Source organism: Aethalodelphis obliquidens, unplaced genomic scaffold (assembly GCF_003676395.1).
Source record: "Aethalodelphis obliquidens isolate GAN/ISIS:26980383/991018 unplaced genomic scaffold, ASM367639v1 scaffold37, whole genome shotgun sequence".
Classification (NCBI taxonomy): Eukaryota; Metazoa; Chordata; class Mammalia; order Artiodactyla; family Delphinidae; genus Aethalodelphis; species Aethalodelphis obliquidens.
In genome coordinates, this window is record NW_020837981.1 from 14274606 (window position 1) to 14298566 (window position 23961).

The window sequence follows — 23961 nt, forward strand, 5'->3', positions numbered from 1 at the left end:
GGCTTGTGAAGGGACAGACCCAGCCGTGAGTGTGGCCCGGGAGCCTCCTTGTTACAGGCACAATTCTCTGTCCCGCTAGGTGACCATAGTTTGCCTGCTTGTGTCTTGTGGCATTTCGAGTGGGGCGTGAAGCTCAGCTCAGCTCAGCATCCTTGATCTTTGTTGTTGAGGCACCAGGCACCAAAAGCTGTGTCAAGGCTGATGCCAGGCCAGCCTGAATTCTCCAGCACGAATGTGCCCACAGCCCCCTGGGGAGGCTAAGGCAGCCTCCCACGTGCTGCCCACAGGCCTGAGGCACTAGGGCTGGGGCGCTGCCTCTGCATCTTTACCCAGCGCCCCAGGTCCCATTGTAAGGAGGCCTCAGGCTCCACGCTCACCGATTGGGATCCTTTGGGGACTGGAGGCAAAGAAGCTGAAAAATCCTGAAAAATCAGGCATTCTGGCTGGAAGGAGATCACCTGGATCAGAAGTGAGACAGCCAGCCGTGTGTCAACTGTCCAGTGTGGCTCCAGCCTGGGCGGCCAACAGGGCGCCATGCTCTGTTTCTAAACTGCCAAGGAAGCCAGGGAACTGGGGCCCTAGGCCACCAGGTTGGGGAGCCTCTCATCCCAATTCCAGATGGGACCTTAGATGTCGTGGGACTCAGCTCCACCCAAAGCGGGAATCAGAAGTCACTGGTCTCTGCTGGGTTACCTCTGTGCTGGGAAGCTCACTCAGTACCCCTTACCACTTCCCTGGGCCCAGACCCCTCTTCCTCTCAGCCTCCTTTCAGACCATGGGTACCACACACATGATGAATCGTGCTCTGAAACGGTCATTTTTATCATCTTGCCTCTAGCTGGTCCCAGTGGCATGAAACAAGTTTGCCAGTCAATAGTGCCAATGATTAGTGAAGGGAGGTCAAGCTGACCTTGGAGAAGTAATTTTCTCTAAATACTGCCCACTCTGATTCTGCTTTTATTGATTATTTTAAGCTTCCACAGACATAGGCAGGAGTCTGGGAGGGCTGTCTGCGGTGGGAAGAGGGTTGGATCCGTCTCTCATTGTCTGTAATGGCGAAAGCTGGAAAAAAACTGAATGTCTAACAGTAGAAACGTGAGCTAAAGTGTGATCCCTCCATTCCATGGACCACGACGTGGCCGTAATAATGTCACAGACTTGTAACCTGAAAAGATGTTCACAGTGTGTCATCGAGAAAAGCATGTTATGGCATAGTATCTAGGAGGCCATTTTTTTTTTTTTTTTGCAGTACGCGGGCCTCTCACTGTTGTGGCCTCTCCCGTTGCGGAGCACAGGCTCCGGACGCGCAGGCTCAGCGACCATGGCTCACGGGCCCAGCCGCTCCGCGGCATGTGGGATCTTCCCAGACCGGGGCACGAACCCGTGTCCCCAGCATCGGCAGGCGGACTCTCAACCACTGCGCCACCAGGGAAGTCCTAGGAGGCCATTTTTGAAACATAGTTGTGTATGCACACACACACACACACACACACACGCGCGCGTGCACACACACACACACACACACACATGCATGTTTAAAAGTTGGTAAGGCCATGTACCTCACATTAACAGTGATTGGTTCTGCGTGATGAGACATGGGTGATTTTATTTCTGCTCATCAATATTTTCTCATTTTCTAAATTGGATTATTGCACTAAAGGGCTAGTAACCTATCACAGCCTTGGCCCACAGAGGCCTGGCCCTGACTGGCAAAAGTGCCCAGAATGGGTCAGATCAGGGGAAGGGCCCCAACTCTTGAATGTACTGAGGTCAGAGTTGCTTAATCAAGTGGTGTTGGTGGTGGGTCCACTGTGTGCCCAGCCCAGGGTGGTCCTGAGCCTGAAGGAACTTACGATCTAGTTCAGGAGGTAAAATGTGCATTCATTTGTTCGTTCACTCATTCATCCAACAAATAGCTATTGAGCACCTGTGAGCACTGTGCCGGGTACTGCACTTATAGGGTGAACATAGTCCCAGAGTGTGATGCGTGATGTGAGTCTTGTATAAAGGGTTATGGGACTTTGGATGCGGACCAGAGGGAGTGACAGGAGGGGGCCTTTGAGCTGCAATATGAGGATCCACAGGACATGGGCGAATGGGGATGAAGGCGTGGCCCAGGGGAGAGGGCAGAGCTGGGCTCCTCTTCCTCTCCAGGTGTGCCAAAGTCCAGGGACCTGGCTTCCATTACCACCATGACGCCAATGTGGCTTGTAGCCCTAGGAAGCTTATGTAGCCTCTTCAAGCTTCCGGTTCCCCACCCACAAAACGCAGATCATTTCATATCCTCCTCTCTACCCTGCAGCCATCTCCCGCTCTTGTCAGGATGCTCTGAGCGTAAATGTTCTTTTAAGCTTTATCCAGAAACTCCCAATTGGGCACTTGGGCTTGTTGCTTGCTAGCCTGGCTGCTCCAGTTTGTTGATTCTGCCAGCTTTGACACATTCTGGTGGCCCCATTGCTCCTTCCTCTAAGCTGCTCAAGCACCTTTAGCGGTTAAATCAGGGGAAAGAGATACACTTAATCCCCGCCACCACTGTCCTTGGGCAGAGTGGTTTGGAGAACGCTGAAGACCCTGAAGAGGCCAGCTCAGTGAGTGGTACTTGGAAAAGACAGGCTGAGGACTCAGGCAGCGCTGCTGTCTCTAGGCCTGGAGTCACGGGGATTTGCTCCACGCCTGGCTGCAGCTGGTCTTCGTGCCACGCCCAGCAAACCTCGGCAGGGGCATCACAGGGAGACCCTCCTCCCCATCTCAGGAGCACTGGCCACTCTGCAGCCCGCAGGCCTCCCTGGCTGAGGGGTGGAGGAGTCACGGAGTCCAGAGAGAGAAAGTCCTTAGCAACCCCTAGTTCTTGCCTGAAGGCAGGCCAGGGTGATCTGACGTCACCTAGGGGATAGTGGACAGTGAGGAACCTGATTAGGTATCGAGGGTGGAGGATTCTGACTAAACCAACTTAGCAGAATTCTTGCTAAAATTGGACGATGAGAGATGAACACTGAAGCACAAAAGTCAGGCCTAGTTGAAAAATCCAGGGGAGCTGGAGCAGAGTTAGAGGATCATTGTCAGCATGGAGAAGCCGAGGCCCAGTTTCCTAATCTGCCAGATGGGTCATTATGAAGAACCACCTAGCACAGGGCCTCAAATATCAGTTCCTAGAAGCGGCCTCCCTTCTTGGGCCCTTTTTTTTTTTTTTAGTTGGCTGTACCCCGCGGATGTGGGATCTTAGTTCCCCGACCAGGGATGGGACCTGCATCCCCTGCATCGGAAGTGTGGAGTCTTAACCACTGGACTCCCAGGTCCCTTGGGCCCATTTTAACAAGGTGTTAACCTCCCTGGGCTTTGATTTCCTCCTGTGCCACATGGGGTATAATACCCTGTGAAATGACCTGACTTCTTAAGAGCCCAAGGCAAGAGGATTTTCTTATCTGGGCGACCAGGGGCAGAGGGGATGGTGTGTCTGTCCCGCCTGCCCAGCTGCTGGCTGTGCTGTTGGCCATTACAAAGCTAATGTGCTAATGTGGAGAAGGGGAAGCTTCCAAGTCATTAGCCCTTCTCTTCCCAGCCATTAACTGGTAGGGAAATTGGGGGCCCACTTTCCATGAATAAAGACAAGAAATGCCACAGGCAACCCCTTCCTTCAGCCCCCACTCCAGCAGCCACCCCACCCAGTAAGGGGCATAGAGGAGCCGGCTGCTGGCAGCTGTGTGATGTGTCATTAGCATGCGGATGAGCTCCAGAGGAAGCAGAAGGTGAGCAGGAACTGAGAGCAGTTGATCTTGCTTTTCCTCCCCTCCCAGGAGTAGCATCTGGTCATAACCTTGCATTCTAGAAATGCCTTATCTCTGCTTCTTTCCCTACCTGAGCCTCCACGTTTGCCTTGGGCTCTGGGTCCCTCCCCATCACCTCCTTCACGACTCCTGTCCTCTCATCCATCATGCAGGTTCCTGCCTGTCAAACAAGAGCCCCACTCGCCGCACTATAGCCAGTCTCGCTTGGGACCCAGCTCCCGACCACGACCCACCCTAGTAACTTCCTGCCGGCTGCCCAGAACGTGTTTTTGTACCCACCATGTCTATGTGCCAGGTATAGTGTTTGGCCCTGGGGATTCAAGGACAAAGACAGACTCTGCTCTCAGGAGGTTAAGAGTTGCCCCTGCCTCCAGCACTGGACCCGTGGTCTAACGAACAGAGCCAGCCCCCAGGGAGCTCAGAGCCACTCACCCCAAGGTGCTAAGGGAGGGCAAACTCCCGTGATCTGTGATCAGTGATCTTTGATGTTACTATTGCAAAAAGACTGTGACTTGCTGAAGGCTCACATGATGGTGAACATTTTTTTTAGCAATAAAGTATTTTAAAATTAAGGTATGTACATTGTTTTTTTAAACGTAATGCTGTTGCATACTTAATAGACTACAGTGTAGGGTAACATAACTTTTACATGCACTGGGAAACCCAAAAAAATTCATGTGACTCGCTGTGTTGCGATATTCACTTTATTGCTGTGGTCTGGAACCAAACCCGCAATATCTCCGAGGAATCACCGTACAGATATTCTCTCATTCATCCTTAAACAACTCTGTGAGGTATATACTATTATTACCCTGATAGGAAGTTTATTTTATTATTTTTTTAATTGAAGGATAGTTGATTTACAATATTGTGTTAGTTGTAGGTATATAGCAAAGTGATTCAGCTATACCTATATATTTTTTTCAGATTCTTTGCCATATAGGTTATTACATTCTTTCCCATATAGGTTGAATATAGTTCCCTGTGCTTTACAGTAAATCCTTGTTATCTATTTTATATATAGTGGTGTGTATCTCTTAATCCCATACTCCTAATTTGTCCCTCCCTGACCCCACCTTTCCCCTTTGGTAACCATGAGTTTGTTTTCTATGTCTGTGAGCCTGTTTCTGTTTTGTAAATAAGTTCATTTGTATCATATTTTAGATTCCACTTAGAATTGGTATCATGGTATTTGTCTTTCTCTGTCTGACTTCACTCAGTATGATAATCTCTAGGTCCATCCATGTTGCTGCAAATGGCATTATTTCATTCTTTTTATGGCTGAGTAATATTCCATTGTATATATGTACCACATCCTCTTTATCCATTCATCTGTTGATGGACACTTAGGTTGCTTCTATGTCTTGGCTATTGTAAATAGTGCTGCTATGAACATTACGGTGCACGTATCTTTTCAAATTAGAGTTTCTGTCTTTTTCACGTACGTGATGTGAAGCTTAATAATTTGCCTTAGGTACACAGTTGTTATGTGGCTGACCTGGGACTTGAACCAGAGACTGAGTGATCCTAAAGATTAGGTGTGAGGAACCGTAAATGTTTTCAAGTATTAGTATAGCTGCTGCCTTGTTCTGGTCCTTTTTTTTTTTTTTTTTTAATTGAGACAAAACTAACCATTTAAAAGTGTACAATTCAGTGGCATCTAGTGCATTCACAGTGTTCTGCACCTGTCAACTCTAGTTCCAAAATACTTTCATCACCCCAAAGGAGACCCTGCACGCATTAGGCAGTCACTCTCCAATCCCCTCACCCCAGCCTCTGGCAGCCACTAATCTACTTTCTGTCCCTATGGCTTTGCCTATTCTGCACACTTCATATGAATAGAATCATATACTCTGTGACCTTTTGTGTCCGACTTCTTTCATTCAGCATAACGTTTTCTAGGTTCATCCATGTTGTAGCATGTGTCAGGCTGATTAATATTCCATTGTTTGGCTATACCACTTTTTGTTTATCCACTTGTTGGTGGACATTGGCTATTGTGAATAGTGCTGCTGTAAACACGTGTGCACGTATTTGAATACCTGTTTGCCGTTCTGCGAGTTCCACTCAAGAGTGGCATGGCTGGGATAAGTGGTAATCTGTGTTTAACTTTTTTTTTTTTTTTTGGCTGCGTTGGGTCGTCCTTGCTGCGCGCGGGCTTTCTCTAGTTGCGGTGAGCGGGGGCTACTCTTCTTTGCAGTGCGCGGGCTTCTCACTGCGGTGGCTTCTCTTGCTGCGCAGCACAGTAACTATTTTTTAGGATGCTTTTCTGCATGTGGTTGTAATGCCCTTGTGGACCCCAATGGCCCCTCACACAGGGCCGGGTACTGGGCACTGAGCCCATGTGCATTGGGCGATGCATCCTCCTTCTTCTCTGCCCGCTTGGCTCCAGCCCCCTAATCTGTCCCTCTCTCCCTGACAGACGTGCCCGTGGAGAAGCTGGCCGCCATGCCCGCCTTGCGCAGCATCAACCTGCGCTTCAACCCCCTGAATGCCGAGGTGCGCGTCATCGCCCCGCCGCTCATCAAGTTCGACATGCTCATGTCTCCGGAGGATGCGCGGGCCTCCCCACCCTAGGCCTCCCTTCTCAAGCCCGCCCAGCAAGGGACAGAGGCCACCTGGCCTGGCGCCCTGAGGGGAGGGAGTCCCACGAGCCCATGGGAGGCCAAGTTTGGGGGGCTGGGGGCGGGCGGGCTGAATAGCGTGTGGCGGGAGGGGTGTGGCAGTCCAGGATAGATAGCGTAGAGCAGTAGTGGGCCCTGGAATGCCCGGAGGGAGGAGGCGAGGAGGGGGCTGGGGCCCAGACTCTGGGCACTCACAGCTTCCGTGCAAACCTGGGCAGATCCTCTGAGCCTTACAATTTGAGGAAAGGGGCAATGGCAGGGGCTTTTGCCTCCTTTGGGCTCCCTAAAGGCTTTTGGGGGAACACATGCCTCCAAGTTACCTTCAAATCATTGGTACCTTCTGGGCCCACGGATGAGCATCACTGAGCGTTTTCCAGGCCCTTGTGGGTTCGAGGCCTTGTTTCTAGTGCTGAAAGCCAGTGGCTGCCATAAGAGGGACAGAAAACAACCTCCATCTATTTATTGATTCCTGAGAACCGACCAGGCTGAGGCCTTCCACAGTGCCCCGTCCTCAGCCCTGTGGGTCCCTGGATTGGCAGGAACCTGAACCAGGAGTCATGGGAAAGCTGTGGAGACAGTGTGGCCCGACACTGTAGCAGGGTTGAGAACGTTTGTATAGGAGCCCAAGAACCAGCAGACCGGCAAGTGGAGAGCAAACCAAGTAGGCTCTGTCCTTCCTCGTGACTGAGAAATCGGTGGGGTAGGCAGTCAGGAGTGCCCCATCCCTCCCCTGGGCATGAGCGAGGGTGCCTGGCATCAGCCCTTCTGCTGCAGGAGATGTGGCCCAGAGAGAAGCAAAGCCATTTGCACCTGCGCCACCCTCAACAGTCTCCCTCTGGCAGGAGTCTGGCTGCCTTGTCACTGGTCCACACAGGGGCAGAAGGCATTATGGACCATTGGATTCGTGGCCAGCCAGCTCCCAGGCCACCATCCAGAGCCCTGATGACCTAGTCATCTCTAGGCCCTCAACCTGGAGTCTAGAGTGTGGCCAGGTAATTGCGTGACCAACCATCTCTGTTTGCCCGGGACTTAGGGCTTTCCTGGGACGTGGGACTTTCAGTGCTAACGCTGGGATGACACCCGGCAAACGGGCAACTGGTCCCTCTACCAGGAGAGAGCCTGAGGCTCTTGCTTCCTGACACCTGTGGTTTGGAGAACCTCTGACCCCTTGATCCCCAGGTATCTACCTCCCACCTTCTCATCTGTGGAGCAAGCAGACTCACAGCCCACCTTGCCTGGTCTGTGGGAGACACCTGAGGCCCCAGGACTCAGAGCAAGCCAGGCTACCGGATCCTACATTTGTGGACCAGGGGCCAGTCTTCCACTCCCAAGGTTAGGCTGTTCAGAGCTCAGACCACCGCTCAGAGCACTAACCCTTGATCAGAATGCTCCCTGTTCCATTCCCCCTCTCCAGCTCCGAACCCTGCCCCTGCTCAGGCCTTCTGTCTCCTGGCGAGAGGCTGACAGGTTGGGCCATTGTTGGCCCATTGCTGAGCCCTCGGCGTTCATGTTCACTCTGCTCATCTCCCAAGGCCTGGTCGGTGAAGCTCTGGAAAAAAGGGTTTTCAGGGTGAGGAGGCTGAAACGGGATCTTCTAGGGCTTCTGAGTTCAGCCATGGACGCTGGGGACAAGTGAGTCTGCAGTCCAGCCTAGGCTGTCCTGGTCCCCCCTACCCCCCAGCCTGTGTCATGTCAGAGAAGGGGCGTACTTTTCCGACATGCACAAAGGCATTGTATGGCTAGAGCTTTGCAACTCAAGTATGGTCCGTGGGCCAGCAGCATTGGCGTCCACGGGAGCTCGTTAGAAACGCAGAATCCCAGGCCTCACTCCAGACCTCCGGAATCAGAACCTGCATTTCAAAAGATCCCCAGGTGATTCCTATGAGCACTTTACTGTTTGAAAAGCAGAGGCCTGGGGTGACCCTGGGGATGTCCTCAGAGTGGAGGGTGAAGGCTCTCAGCTCTCCCCCTGCCCTGTCAGGGGTCCGAGTCTGTGCTCATCTCCCTCCCTAAAGCAGTCCCCAGAGATCTTGGGCCTCTTAGATCTTTCCAGAGTCTGTGTGGCACTCTCAGTGAAGGGACTGACCCAAAGCCACCAGGAGAGGAGGGCTGGGTTTGCCCGGCCCTCTGGAACCCTGCCTTTCTGGGTAACCTCTGCATGCTAAGCTGCTGCTTCCCCAGGTCCTCACCTCAAGCCCTCTGAAGGGGATGCTTCTGGAAGCTGTTTTCTACTCTGTTTGGAGAGTTTGCCCTTGCCTGCTGGGAAAGCTTGGGCGTCAGAGACGGCCCCAAATCAAAGCCCACTGTGTGAGTGAGCCCTTAGTCTCAGTCTGCAATAAAGAACACGTTGGTTTCATCTGCCTCTTGGTGTTTGATTTATTCTCACAGCACACATCTCTCGTGGCCAGAGTGTTGATCCCACCATCAGCGAAGAGGAGGGGCTGCCCCTCTTGCTGGAAGCGTGAGGTAAAGCAGCTCGGCTGGGGTGAGGCTTGGAACATTCACAGTGGGCGGAGGCACGGCCAGGCAGAGCTGACGCTGTGCTGCTGCAGAGCGCTGAATATCAGCTAGGGAGACCCCGTACCTGCGGAAGCATGAAGGGACCTGCTGTGCCCCCACTTCTCCTGGACTGATGCCAGAAATTCTACCCTTAGCGATTGATTTCTCAGGGTCCAGAGTTCTGAAGGAGGCGTCTCTGGACCAGCAGCAGCGTCCAGGGAGCGGGTTAGATAGCTCCCCCCCACCCCCATATCTACAGAATCAGATGCTCTGGAGGTGGGGCCCAGCACTCGGCTTTAACAAGCCCTCCACGTGTTCTGATGCAAGTTAGAAACTGCTTCTGGGTTCAAGGTTTAAGTCAGTTTTTGTTTTCTAAATCTGGGAGGTCAGCCTGAGTCTGCCTTGAGTTTTAGGCTAGACTCGCCGTCATTTTTATTTAACAAACACATATAGAGCTTAGTGCATACCAGGCAGTGTCCAAGCACGTTACAGATATTAACTCATTTAATCCATCGAAAAGCCACAGTGAGCTCTGTGAGTTGGACAAATCCTTTTCCCCTCTCTGGACCCCGATTGCTGTCTGTAAAGGGAAGGGGCTGTACTAGGAGATCCCTGAGCGCCTTTCCAGAACTCACCTGGTCACTGTCTCTCTGATTCTGGGGGCTCTGCTATAGCTGTCTTCAGTGGACTAGCCTGGACTCAGGCTGCTGCCCATCCCCACCCCAAAGGTCAAGCAGAAGATTCCCCCTGACTCCGTTTCTTCTTGCTGAATGCTGGCTCAACAGAAATATCACAGATTGACCCGTTGGTCAGACAAAGCTGAGCCAACTCTTCTCCCAGTAAGGGGCAGCTTTACTACGTCTTCCCAGCATGTCAGCATGGGGAGGGCAAAGTCGTGGTAGTGAGATTTCGGAGTCTGGTTTCAGGTGGGGCTTTCAGTGCAGGGGAGGACGCCTTGACTAGGATTGCATAAAGATTGTGATATAGTTTAGCATCGGTGGACACAACAAAGAGACTTTTTAAGACGAGGAATTCAAAGAGTCTTAAGCTTAAGTCTTAAGCTCTCTTTTGATGCTATTTACTGAAGAGTCGGGCAGTTTGATGTTCATTTAAATGATTCTTTCTGGAATTTCCTAGAATGAACAACACAGTGATTTACAACTTTTACTTCCTGGGCAAGAGTTTCCTGGAATAGTACTGTTATGTTGAAGAGGATGGGATACAAAGACTTATTAATGTCGAAGGTAAGGTGTATGCGACTAGAGGGTCGTTTTGTTTTGTTTTGTTTGAGAATACAGCTGACATATTATATCAGCTTCAGGTGTATAACAATGATTCAGTATGTGTATATACTGCAAAATGACCATCACAATAAGTCTAGTTAACATCCATCACCACACATAAAGGGTTTTAGTCCTCAGGCTCTCCCAAATTAAGTGTTGGACGAAAGGGCCTTACTTTGGAGCTGCCATTTACATGAAACATGCCTGTCCCGTCTCAGAAAGCTGGCCCTGGGTGGGGACCAGTTCCTGGAAGGGTGAGCGTTAGCAGGGGCCCAGATGGCCTGGCCAGAGCGCTGGGAGAGTTGCCAAGGCCTGGGAGGGCAGGCCTGAGAGACCACGTCACTGGATCGCTGGGCAGGTCATGGGCTGGGCCGGGCCCACGGGCAGCCGGATCATGCTGTGGACATGTGCCTCAGGGCCGGGTGGGCTAGACCCATCCCTCAGAAAAGGCACACAAGCCCAGATACTTCAGGTCCAAGCAGGAGCAGTCACTGAGCGCCTACTGTTTGTCAGCACTGGGCCAGCACTTGTATGTTTTCTCGTTTACTATCAGCAACAGCCTCTTGGTGCTCACTCTGCAGATGAGGACAGGCGTAGGGCTTGGGGGTTGGTGTGTGGCTCGGAAGGAGCAGAGCTGGGGTTTGAACTGGGAGGCTGGCTCGGGTGGGAGAAGCGATTGCTTTTTCCAACTCACACGTTCCTTCTCCCATCACATTCCTGTGAAGAGCCTCTGAGCCTTGCTTTCCTCATCTGTAAAATGGGTGCAAAGACTGCCTCCTATAATGCCACAGGTGGTGTAGGTAAGTAGCCCTTGGTGATCAGCATTTTGCCCATTTCACACACCCGAGAGCTTCCTCACCCATCTGCTTACACTTACACCTGCCCTTGTGTGGACAGCTTTAGTGCCCTGACAAGAACCTTGCCTCTCTCAGACGAGCACAGAGCTGTTTGTCACACATCCCTGGGGCACATCTGGATGTTGATGGGCTCATCTGGATGCTGATTCCCACAGGGAATGAGAAGACTGACAGCTCACCGCTCCCCCCATCTTCACAGTTCAGGGATCTATGAAGTTCTGCCTCGGGCTGCCAAGGACAACTAATAACTCCGGACAATGAGGCATTCAAGGCCTTGGCCAGGAGCCAGTTGGGGTTCCTGCTACTCTGTACATCCAGATTCTGACCAGCCAAGAGCACCCTGGCACCCTCTCTCCTGTAGACAGGAAGCACTTAAATTAGGGTGTCTTCAGGGGTGGACCCTGCAGGACCGCCACACCACACAACTCCAGTGGTGCCAGCCAAAACGCATTCTAGCTTATCGACGCCAGTTACCTAGAAAATAACGTGCCTGGGCTCCGGGAGCTGTACAAGGGATGTCTGGACTGTATAAGAGATCCAGTCACTAGGATCTTTTTAGATGCAGATTCCAGGCCCACCTGAGCCCCAGTCAACCAGACCCAAAGCAGGGCCCACACCTCTGCACCTTAATGGGTCTCTGTTTCTCCCTCACACAGCACCCAGAGTATCCTTTTATTTTTATTTATTTATTTTGGCCGTGCTGCATGGCTTGTGGGATCTTAGTTCCCCGACCAGGGATTGAACCCAGGCCCTTGGCAGCAAAAGTGCAGAGTCCTAACCACTGGACCGCCAGGGAATTCCCCAGAGGATCCTTTTAACTCCTAAGCCACTGTCTGTCCATGTCCCACAGGGGCTCTCCAGTGCAAAAGCCAAGTCCTTACAGTGGACTTTAAGACCCGGCATGGTCTTCCCTCCATTACTTCTCTGGGCTTCACTGCTTCCCCCTTCTTCACTGTACTCCAGGCACACTGGCCTCCCACTGTTCCTCCATCCCTTGGAGTGGCGGATGGCCAGTATGCATGACCTGAGGGAGGATGGGCATCCCCCAGTCTCCCCCGCTAGCCTGTCACTGTGCCTGAAATCCCATCAGAAGGAGAGCATTGTTTCTGGCTTAGCATCACCCTCTCCCTGAGATCCTATTCCAACCCTTGACAGGATTGCGAAGGGGATTCCTATAGACAAAGCTGAGCGGTTGGCTGGGACTCTCTCTCCTCAGAGCGTGATTCTCAGCATCAAGAGCACCTGGGGGCGTGTCACACCTGCAGAGGCTGGGTCCCTCCCCTTACCTTCTGAATCAGAATCCGCATTTTAACCCCCCACAGGATCCATGGGCATATTAACATTTGAGAAGCTTGGCTTTTGATGACTCTGTGATCCCCTCTCCCCTTCTCAAAGTCCCTGTGATAGGCAGTGCCAAAGTGTAATTTTGGTACTTGCAGTGGGTCCTGCAGTGGGGCTCTGCCTTGCCTGCATATTAGGATCACCTGGAAAGTTTTGAAAAAATACTGATTCCTAGGCCCTGCCTGCCAGAAACTCTGATTCAATTGGTCTGCACTGGGTCCCAGCACTGGTGGATTTTTTTCTTAAAAGCTCCCTTGTGTGATTCTAAGGTGCGGCCAAGGTTGAGAACCACTGGCCTGTAGAGATTTAAGAAGTTGCCGGGCTTCCCTGGTAGCACCGTGGTTAAGAATCCGCCTGCCAATGCAGGGGACATGGATTTGAGCTCTGGTCTGGGAAGATCCCACATGCCGCGGAGCAACTAAGCCTATGTGCCACAACTACTGAGCCCGCATGCCACAACTACTGAAGCCCACGCACCCAGAGCCCGTGCTCCACAACAAGAGAAGCCACCTCAATGAGAAGCCCGTGCCCCACAACGAAGAGTAGCCCCCACTCGCCAGAACTAGAGAAAGCCCATGCGCAGCAACGAAGACCCAACACAGCCAAGAATAAATAAATAAGTTAATTAATTTAAAAAAAAAGAAAGAAGTTGCAAAAGGGCCCTGAGCTGAATTCAGCCCACAGATGTATTTTGTTTGGCCTGCACAATGTTTAGAAGTAATTTTGAGTTAAGTTTCTCAATAATTTTAAATTGGGAGCTGAAATTTTTCATGAAAAATACCTGGGTTTCTGGCTTCTGAAAAATCAGAAAACCTGGCAACCCTGAGCCTACATTCTGACGGCAGTGATCTCCTGGATCTGGAAGCCAGGCAGGAGTGCCCTAGTGGCCACACCTGGCCACATTCACTTATGCGCTGGCCTCACCTGCCCCGCCCCTGTGGGCCCCCAAGTCTGACACCTGGTTAATGTTCAGCCTGTGCGGAGGGGTGTCTTTCCCTAGGAGGACAGCACAGCAGGAGGAGCGGCCAGCAGGACAGGGGAGGGATGATGAACAGATTTAAAAAGAGGTGGGATTTCCAGCTTTGTGTCCCCTGGGAGCAGATTAGGGATCGCCAAATGATTTCCTTCTAATTCCACCTCTGTTTTCACATTGATGCCAAGAATGTGGACTTAAGCAACTGTGTAACTTGCTCAAGGTTACACACTAAGCAGAACTTGTTCTAGAACCGGAGGCTCCTGACTCCCAGACACAGCATCACACAGCCTAACACATGGCACACTGCCAGCCTGGACTTCAGCCAGGTTGCTTGGCTAGGCCTCAGTTCCTCCAAGTTCACCACAGCCCATTAAACCTTCCCTCCCTTGGCTGGCCGTTCCTGTTTTGCTTTCTCCAAGGAGAAAGGCAGTCCTTCAGTCATGCGATTGCCCCTCTGACCTCCCTCTGTGCCCCCAGAAAGCTTGATTTAAGAAGATCACCTTGGTCTTCCCTGGTGGTGCAGTGGTTGAGAGTCCGCCTGCCAATGCAGGGGACGCGGGTTCATGCCCCGGTCCGGGAGGATCCCACATGCCGCGGAGCGGCTGGGCCCGTGAGCCATGGCCGCTGAGCCTGTGTGTCCGGAGCCTGTGCTCCGCAAAAAAAAAAAAGATCACCCTTTACCTCCTCCCCCGCCATTCCCTTCAGACCCTTCTCCAAGCAGGGGTCCACATCTATTCCAGTTAGCACAGGAAATGCTCCTCTCTTCAAGGACCTTCTCAATCCCACTGCCCTCCTGCCAGCTCCTGGCATCCAGCTTTTCAGATGGAAATCAGTTCCCAGGAAGGTGAGGCTGTCTGTGCAAAGGCTCCCTGGGGCACAGCACTTGAACCCAGCCACAGCTGTTGGGGGTGGGGTGGGATGGGAAGCAGCTCCCCTGAGCATGAGGGGCGAGGCCAAGGGCTTGGCCAGAATGGGCATAGCGGGAAGCCCTGAAGGGCAAGGAAGTGGTGGGGCTCCTCGAGATGAACAGGGATTGCTTCTGTGCCCTGGATGACTGCACTCATAGTTTCTCAGATGCTCCCAGAGGACCAAGAACCTTGACGGTAGGCTGGGGTGGGGGGCAGAAGGGCCAATGCCCTAGGAATCCAGAGGAATGTTCTGCCTCTTTCCTCCACTGTCCAGCTGTGTAATATTGGGTAAGTCTTTAACCTCAGTAGCTTCACCTGTAAAAGAAGAGTGACGATGCCTGCTTGACTGAAGGTTTGGGGCTGGGCAGTACCTCAGACTGACAGGCAGGTGAACCTGGGAGTAGGCATGATCTGAAATAGAGCAGTGGCAGTCAGGTTTCCCGGGAGGCCCTTTGGAGGAGGGAGGGGAGTGAGAGGAGAAACTTTTTAAATCTTCATGGAAAGACCTTTACCCAATCTATCTGTGTAGCCTCCACCCATAACTTTGGGGATAAGGAAGGACACTGTGTCAGTGGTACTTGCCTTTTTATCCTCACAGCAGCCTTGAGAAGATGATAAATCCCATTTTACAGATGGGGAAAATGAGGCTAGAGGGTTAAGCGACTTACGCAGGGCCACACAGATAATAAATGGTGGAGACAGAATTCACACCCAGGTCTTTGCATCCACGGCACTGCCCTGCCTGGCCCTCAAAGGCTGGACCACTGAGTTTGTTTCGAATGGTGCCACGTGTACTTGGGCACGGTCCAAAGGTTCCGATGGTGAAAGAAAGAAGTCTGTAGAAGAGGAGGGGGAAGGAAGGAAGAGAGGCTCTGTGATCCAGAATGATTTAAATGAAAAAGACCAGGTGGGGGAATTGAGCACAGGCTTAAGTTAATGCACCAGAATGATGTGGCTGCTAGAGAAAGAAGAAAGGGAGGGGAAGAAAGAGGAGCCGGGAAAAGGTGGGACTGAACTATTCAAAGCCTGGCGCCCACATCAACAGAGCTCATATTTATGGAGCACCTTCTATGTTAGGCCCTGTTGTCAGTGCTTTGCTAAATGGTAGGCACTATTATTATCCCTAGTTTTTAGATGAAGGGAAACTGAGGCACAAAGAGGTTGTATAACTTTCCCAAAGTCACACATACAGTAAATGGCGGTGCTGGACTGTGCAGATTGTACAGCCTTGTGCTGAACTCTGCATTGGTCAGGGGGGCTTGATATGACTTGTCGCAGTTCTGGGTCCTATCAGGGAGACTTCAAGAACTGCGAGGACTTCCACAGGAAGGTTGACTCAAGATAGGAATGATATGATAACTAACTTTTATTGAGCTCTTACTCGGAGCCAGGCACTATTCCAAGAGCTTTACACAGAGGAACTGCTGTCATCTTCACAATAACTCTAGGGGATAGACATTATCCCCATTTTACAGATGAAACTGAGGCAAATCACAGGAAGCAAAAAGCCCAAAGAAACCCAGGTGTTTCACCTGCAGAAGGGCAGACTTGAGAGGGTGCCCTCCCTCCCTCCAGCTCTCTGAAGGGCTGTCCTGGGGAAAAGAGAGTGATGTGAAGGCAGAGAACCCACTGCTGGGCATTAGGATGGGGACACCTGCCCAGGTCAGGGTTACACTCAGTGACCTCTAAGGCCCTTCCAGTCCTGAGACTCTGCCAGCCATTTGGGGCAGAGGACAGGCTAGAGGGAGAAGGGAGACTAGGAAGAAGCCTGGTAGGAACCGTTTGCCCAGAGACCCCCAGAATAAACCCCTAATCCCCAATAATGGGAAGAATGGGACGTTCACTCTCTTCCATCTGCCTGGAACCTGGGCTCATCATTCATGTGACAAAAGTCTATGGTGGTGCCTGACAGGGGCTAGAATGGTGGGAGGGAGCTGGCCTCCTACCCAGCTCAACGGACCATTTGTTGGGCATCTACTACATGCTGGGCAGAAACTTTGACGTCATCTCATTTACTTCCCTAAAAGGCATTTCACAAATGCAGAAACTGAGGCTCAGGTGCAGGTAAGACACTTGTCCAAGGGTAGACATCTGGTGAGCCCCTGGCCACTTAATTCCAGAGTCAGTGGTCATCTACTGACACATTGTCCCTGCTCTCCTTGCCCTCCTGTGTATCACAGCTGCCTCCATCCCCTTCTCAGGAGGGCCTCAGGGTCCTGGACACCAGACTGGGTGGCTGGGGGTCAGGCTGGGGTGAGACGAGGATGAAGAGTGGCGCTGGGATGGGAGTCACGGGGAGAGGGACACAGAGTTATCGGATGTCGCGGCCAGGGCTGCAGCGGTCAGTGGGTTGTCCTCTACTTTGGAGGGGTGCTCCGTCCCTGCGGAGGGAGTCACATCTGGGAGGCGACCCGGGGCGCCCAGGCTCGGACGGATGCTGCGGGCAGGGGGCGCTGCTCAGGCAAACGTGTGCCGGGTGCCATGGCGACGGCGCGGCGCGATCCCCCTCCCTCTGGACGGGGAGGGCGGGCAGCGGGCAACGGGCCGCGGGCAGCAGAGCCGGGAGGGTAGCTGCGCTGCTCGGGAGCCTTCAGCCCCGGCCGCTGCCCGGCCGCCTCCGGGCGGCAAGGGGAGCGAGACCCCGCGCAGGGCTGGGGCCTGCGAGCGCACGCCCCTCCGTGCGCTTCCGCCGGGCCCTGGACCAGAACCGCGAAGCGCAGAGGCAGGGGCGCGTGCCAGCAGCCCAGCGACGGAGACCCGCTGTCCTCTGCAGGCTCACAGGGGCCCGCTGCCTCCCTCCATTGGTGACTGTCTCAGAGCGGGCCGGAGTGGGCAACATGGAGGGTGAGTGACCCCGGGGCTGGGGCGGGGGCGGGGGCGGGGGGGGGGGGGGTACCGACTAAGGAGCAGTGAGCCAAGAGACAGGAAAGGGACTGGGGGGGGTCTCATCGGGGGCTGTCCAGAGCCCAACACTGTGACACTGTGGGTATGTGTGTGTGTGACAGACACACACACTGAGAGAGGGAGAGAGAGAAAGACCTAGAGGGCTCTGTAGTGTGTGTGCGTTAATATGTATGTGTGAGAAACTGAGAGAGAGAGGGAGGGGGTAAAAAACCTGGAAGCCTCTGTCCCTGTGTGCATAGGACGCTCCCTCCTGCATGGTTTCCTTTGAAACCGGCTGAGGACAGCTTACCTATTAGCTTTAGAGTAATTGCCATCCCTTCCAGCAGGGAAAGTCACAGAGATGGAATTCTACACAAGAGCTCAATGCAGAATTTCCCTCCCTGGGAGAAAGGAGAGGGAACTATGGACCTGACCTCCAGGACTTTAAGGGATAGGGACCCCAGGCATAAGGCTGCTTCCTCCAGCCTTACCAGGTGGGGGTCCAGATGCCCCTCTCAGCCAGTGTAGGAAGGGAAACCATATTTGGGCAAAGAAACTGGAGGACTGAGGGCTGGTCCACTGGCTTGCTGGGTGTCTTTGGGGTTTTGCCTAAACCTCTCCGTGCTACTGGTTACCCATCTCTTGAATGGAGAAACTTACATTCAGCTGGCTTCACAGAGTGGCTGTGAGGGTAAAATAAGACAAGATGTGTTGAACAAAATCATACCTGTAAAAGAAGGCTGCTCCAGGAGGTAATAAAACCCAGAAATGCCAAGCAAGGCATTGCAAACAGTGCTGGCAAGAGAGAAAAGGGAGTTTTACAGAACATCGTGTGCAGCTGCAGTTGTAGCTTTCCAGTGAGTTAGGGTTGAAAAGTGCACACACACAAGATACAATGAGAAATGCAGAACCGAAGTGTCAGTGAACGGAAGCCAAGGAAAACTGGTGAAGACAGAGCAAAGAGCTTTCAAAGTCTACGTAAGGATAGCAAATGAACCTGCTCGGGGCTTGGGCATGTGGTGCCCGTAACCTTTACGCACCAGGGAGAGCAGCCAGCGCAGGGCACAGGCAATTTTACTTCAAATGGTGGAAGGAGGAAATTGAAGCCCAAGATAGGTGATTGGATAAGGCGTCAAGCCACATACAATCCAAGCCCAGACAAATGACATCCCAGGGACCTGGAGCCATTTGCAGATGTAATTATTGCCTTAGAGGAAATGACAGGGAATGAAGGAAGTGCCAGAAAACTGAAGATGGGCAAATGTCCCGATTTTCAGAGAGGAAGGAAAGGTAGATTTAAAAAACCCTAAACTGCTCAGATTGATATTGACCTCTATTAAAATTCCGGAATAAATGATCCAACATACAGTGAACACTTAGGAGACAATAAAGCAATCCCACATCTAAGAATTTTCTTCAAAGGCTGCCATCCTGTACGCTTGCAAAGATATGTGCCCAAGCATTCTCATCACACTGCAGAATCGGGAGTCATCCAGATGTCCATAAATTAAGTAAATTAAACGATGAGAACACCTGCAACGGCATGCTGTATAGACATTAAGAACTGTGTTTAGGATTTCATTTACTGGCATGAAAATATGTTTACTGCCTACTGTGAGTAATTTTTTAAAAAGCAGGTTTTAGAACACATGTTTAGTATGATCCCCTTTATGCAAAATTACATAGGCTTATTATTGGATGTATATGTAAAGTATGTGCAAAGAGATGGTCACTAACATCTTTGGGGGCTCCTGCTTCTGAAAGCACACCCTAAGAGAGCTTATGCCTGGGAGCAGAGGTCAGGAGAGTAAGATGGGAAAGGGAGAAAAGGCAAGAACCAGAACCAGGCATGTGGATGAGCTGGGTTCAGCTATGGGCCAGTAGGGTTCTCTCTCTCTGGTCGCCTTCTGAGAAAAGTGCAGAATGCACCTGAGATTTTCACCACGCAAGATGGGGAGCTGACTGCTGTTTGTTCCTCTCCCCTGGCTGTACTCCCACACGCCTAGGTTGTTCCCGTTTGTGGCTTCAAAGAAAGCAAGCCAGAGAGAGCCCTGGTGCAGGCTTGTTGAGGCACTGGAAGTGCAGGGAACTGTCCACCCAGCCAGAATCTTTGGGATGTGTCTGGGAGCATCACAAACGCGTCGGCCATGAGGGTCATCTCTGGGTGTGAAATTTCAGGGATGTTTATTTTACTCTCTTCTTTTGTCGTGCTCCGAACTGCTCTATAGAAAGCACATTGTTTTTTTTTAAAAACAAAACAATCTTTTTCAAAAAGAAAGAAAATGATGTAGTGGTCATTAGGAACATATTAGTGCTCACCAAGAACAGATCAGGCTAAACCTACCACATTTCCTCTTTCAGACTGGGTTTCCAAGAGGTAGAAAGATGAATTAGGAGATTTCAGCAGGACCCTGCTAAGTTCTCTCATGAGAGCCCTGTGAACTGATGGAGGGTTGCGGGAAGGGGGCTGGAGGACTGATGGCGGGGCTTTCATTAAGACTTTAATGCAGCTTAGAGGTCCCTCGGACTCTGACCTTGACATGACGTTAAGTAATTTAGAGGGAAAATAAAAGGCATGCTCATCAAATCTGTGGATAAGAGCCATGACACCCACATGGCAACAGTTCAAGATTTAAATGAAGGGTATCTGAACATTCTGGAATGCTGGATCAAAACCAAGAAAGTGAAATGTAAATGGAAGTGAAATGCAAAGTCCTGAATTTAGGTCCCCCCCAAAATCAATTGCATACATTTCAAATAGGGGAGATCTGGTTTGTAACCTTGAGGAAAGTTTCTGGGGAGATCAAAATGGATTGACAGTGAGATAGGTCTAGAATCCTGCTTGCTGAAGAGACACTGAGATATTCAGGGTGGGAAAAATGGCAAGGAGAGGGGGATGACCTTGGGGACAGGTGCCCATTCTTGTTCTGTGTGGCTTCAGGGAGCAGAACTGGGGCAGGTGGGGACAAGTTACAGTAAGACAACTCAACTCAACAACAGGAAGAACCTTCTGTCCCTCAGAGTTGGCCTAGAAGCTGTGTGCTTACCAGGTCTCATTGAGCAAAGGGTCACGGACTGGCCGGATTACTGACAGGAGGGCAGAAGGAGGTATTCTTGGGTGGCTGGCCCAAAAATAGGATCTGGGTGGTCTCTGAGGGCTTGCAGACAGACACCGCAGTCTGCCCAGCCTCCTGCAGAGCTGCTGGGGTCAGTGGGCAGTAGTCCCCCTCAGGCCTTCCACCCTGGGCCTGGGCTGCGTGGTATGCTGTGCAGTAAGACAGCAGAGGACAGCAGTCCCCACCCCACTCCCAGCCCAGCCCCAGTCTAGCGGCGTCCTCAGAGCCCCTGGAAGCCTCCACAGCTGCCTGCCCGGCCTGGGAGCTCCGTGGCTGAGGGAGGCCAGAGGCTGGGAGGATGTCTGCTCACACTGCCTGGTGATGGGTGACTTGTGGGGAAGTGGCCCATGCGGGGGAAGGTCACTGGAGAGAGGAGGGGAGAGGAGCAAGCTAGCTGGTGTCCCTCCAGCACGGGACACAGAAGCTTCTTGGAAGTCCAGGTGGGTTCTGCTTTTCCGTGCCCCCAGAAATGCTGCCAGAGACACTGTCAGAGTTGAGAACCACTGAAGTAGTGAGTATTTTAATCATATTTATCAGTTTCCTACTGATTAGAATGGTTAAAACTCAGTTTAGTGAAAAGGAAAATAAGAGTCGCTTAAAACACCCGCTGTGAATATACACTGTTAACGTTTTTTTGTTTATTTTTCGTCATTTGTTTGGAATGACACACACACACTTTTATACGCAATACAGTTTATAATGCGTGTACATACTATTTTGTAAGCATTTCAACCTTGGCCAGTATTTTCCCTCACACCATCAGAACTTGTTCTATTCCTTAGGTGAATCCCTAGAAGTGGAACGCCTGGCTCCGGGTGTGAGTCTGGTGTCAGGGTGCTGAATGGATGTGCCCCAGTTGCAAAGGCTGAGCGGATGTGTGTCTCTCCAACGCCCCACAGTGCACAGCCACCCTCTGGCGTCACTGAGCGCTTTTCCTCTCTGTGAATCTGATTGATGGAAAGCTTACCCCTGTGTTCTTTTAAAATTGCATTTCTCTGATTACAAAAGAACTTCTTTGTCTCATGTGTTCATTAGTCATTTGTACTGTGTTGTGTTGTGTTCTTCTGTGGGTCCCCAGTGGCTCATGGCCCAGGCTGTGTTCACCCAGGAGGCTTTTGGGAAGTGGGTGCTGAATGGTGAACCCAGGTCTCTAGTCTGGGGCTGAGCTCCTAGGTGGTGGTACCGGGACAGACAAGCAGGTGGCTATAACGATGAAGGTATTAGTGGGAGAGCTGTGAACTCAGAGGCGTACCCAGACGGATTCTGTGCTCAGGAACTTCATTTTGGTGTTGATTTATCTTTCAGGCTTTGCAGGGAGGCCCACACTAAAAGTATTATAAAAATATCATGCTCAGGTTCATGGTGCAGTTTAATACTGTCAGTAGGGCTGCTGCTGGGCTAACACGTATTGAGTGCCATGTGTCCCATATTTCGCCGAGTTCTCTTCTTACGTTATCTCACTCTTTTCAGTAAGTGTGAGCTTATCTCCATTTTGCCAGTGAAGACTTTGGTTTCCAGAGGGGTGATGACTTACCCGAGGTCATAGCCAGGAATTGTGTGTTTCCACTTTAAAGATGAGAACAATAAGTTCCCACATAGATGAGGCGATGTCTTAGTCAGCTTGGGCTGCTATAACAAAATACCATAGACTGGGTGGTTTATAAACAACTGAAATTTACTTCTTACAGTTCTGGCGGTTGGGAAGTCCAAGATCGAGGGGCCAATCCAGTGTCTGGTGAGGACCCGCTTCTTAGTTCACACACGGGCTCCCTGTGTCCTTAGGTGGTGGAAGGGGCAAGGGAACTCTCTGAGATCTCTTTTATAAAGGCGCTAATCCCATTCATGAGAGCTTTCCCTCATGACCTAATTACAGTTGACCCTTGAAAAACATGGGTCTGAACTGCGTTGGCCCACTTATACCCAGATATTGTTTTTTGGTAGATGTGTACTACAGTACTGAACGATCTGTGGCTCGTTGAATCCGTGGATGTGGACCCACAGATACGGAGGGCCGACTGTAAAGTTCTATTCGGATTTTCGACTGCACAGGGGTCCGAGCCCCTAACCACCCCATGTGTTGTTCAAGGGTCAACTATACCTCCCAAAGGCCCTACTTCCAAATACCATCACACTGGGGAAAAGGTTATAGCATATGAATTTTGAGGGGACACAGATATTCCATCTATTGCCTGAAGTCACCAGGAAGGAGAGCCGGGGTTTTCCAGTCTGTGTGCATCCACTACCTTCAGGGTCTTTGGTCCAACTCCTTTATCTGTGGTTCCCAGACTGGAGTGTCCATCAGAATCACCTGGAAGATGCGTTAAAACAGAGATACCTGGTTTCTGGTTCCCTGGAGTTTCTGGTTCCCTAGATCGGGGGTGATTCCTGAGAATCTGCATTTCTAGCAAGTTCCTGGCGAAGCTGATGCTGCTGGCGGTGGACCACACACTGAGAACCAGTGCCCCCCCATCTTCTCTCTGGCCCCAAACTTTCAGTGGCTCACAGCTTGATCTCTGAGATCATCAGAATGCCCTGGAGATAACCATATCTCAGCTTCCTGAGACCTCCAGGAAGCTCCCCGAGTAGAGGAATGGCTCAGTTGGGTTCAGTGGATGAAATTTTCACAGGCTGTAGTGTATCCACAAAGGCACCAGGCAGATCCCAGGAAGGACGAGGCCAGTTGTTAATGAGGTCTCCGGCTGCTGGCTTGGGGCCCAGGTCGGGTGGGAGGCCTGCCTGCCTCCAACCCATCTCACCACAGGCCAGGGGAGTTGCCAGGAATAGGAAGCAGTTTTTCTCCTTGAGAATAAATGCCAGAGACTGGCCTAAGTATAGAGACGGATGCTCAGGCTCAAGGTCCAGGGATGGGCAGGGTTGCTCCCAGACTTCTCAGGGCCAAATGAAAGGCAGTGGGGGAAACAGGCAGACTAGAGTTTAGCTGGGCAGGTTCTGGCAATTCCCTCTACCCATCCACACCCACAGATTTCCCCAAGTCATGCGGGTTGATTTTTGAGGCTCATCAAGGGTGAGCTATCTAGGGAGGCTCCCAGCAGACTCTGTGATGCGGAGTTCTTTCCAGAGGACCCTGGAGAAGGCCTTCCAACACCAGAAATGCCAGCCTTGAGCAGGACCCTGTCACCTGATGTCAGGATTTGTCTTTCCTTCCTTTTTCTCCTCATACAAATATTTATCCATTCAACAACCATTTAGTAAAGCATTTACAGTTGTCAGGCCCTGACGAGATGCTGCGGATATGACCACCAACGAAAGAGTGAAGATCCCTGCTCTCCAGGACCTGACTTTCAAAGGTGGAGGAAAAAACCAATAAACCTGGAAACAAATAAAATATCGGCAGATTGAAGAAAATAAGCAGGATGCTGTGAGAGATAATAATGGGGCACCTAAATTAAATAGAGTAATCGGGTACAGGCTTCTCCGAGAAGACAATGTTTAATTGACAGCTAAAGGAAGAGAAGAGGCAGAGGGAATCGAAAGAGATAAAGACATTGAGATTGGAAAGAGCAAGAATGTGTTGGAGGCATCACGAGGTGACCAGAGCACAAAGGGCAAAGGGGAGAGTAGCAGGGGGTGAGGCCAGTGATGACAACAGGAATCAGACCATGCAGTAAAGAGTTTGGATTGTATTCGAGATGCAATGAGGAGTCTAGGCAATAATTGTTAGTGGCTCC

The 23961-nt window shown here is 51.5% G+C and overlaps 1 protein-coding gene across 6 annotated transcripts in view; it reads left to right on the forward strand.

The window, feature by feature from the left end:
- The window catches only part of LRRC20 (leucine rich repeat containing 20), an 84658-nt gene that overhangs the window by 57862 nt on the left and 2835 nt on the right, over positions 1-23961 (forward strand). Inside the window, exons 5-8 of one of the 6 annotated variants that reach the window (XM_027130006.1) lie at positions 6208-6284; positions 8798-8974; positions 10044-10152; positions 10917-12758. In XM_027130006.1, coding sequence (XP_026985807.1) covers positions 6208-6284; positions 8798-8974; positions 10044-10103 — 314 coding nt within the window. In that variant the 3' untranslated portion in view covers positions 10104-10152; positions 10917-12758. The other 5 variants (XM_027130007.1, XM_027130011.1, XM_027130008.1 and 2 more) reach the window with 5 other exon arrangements.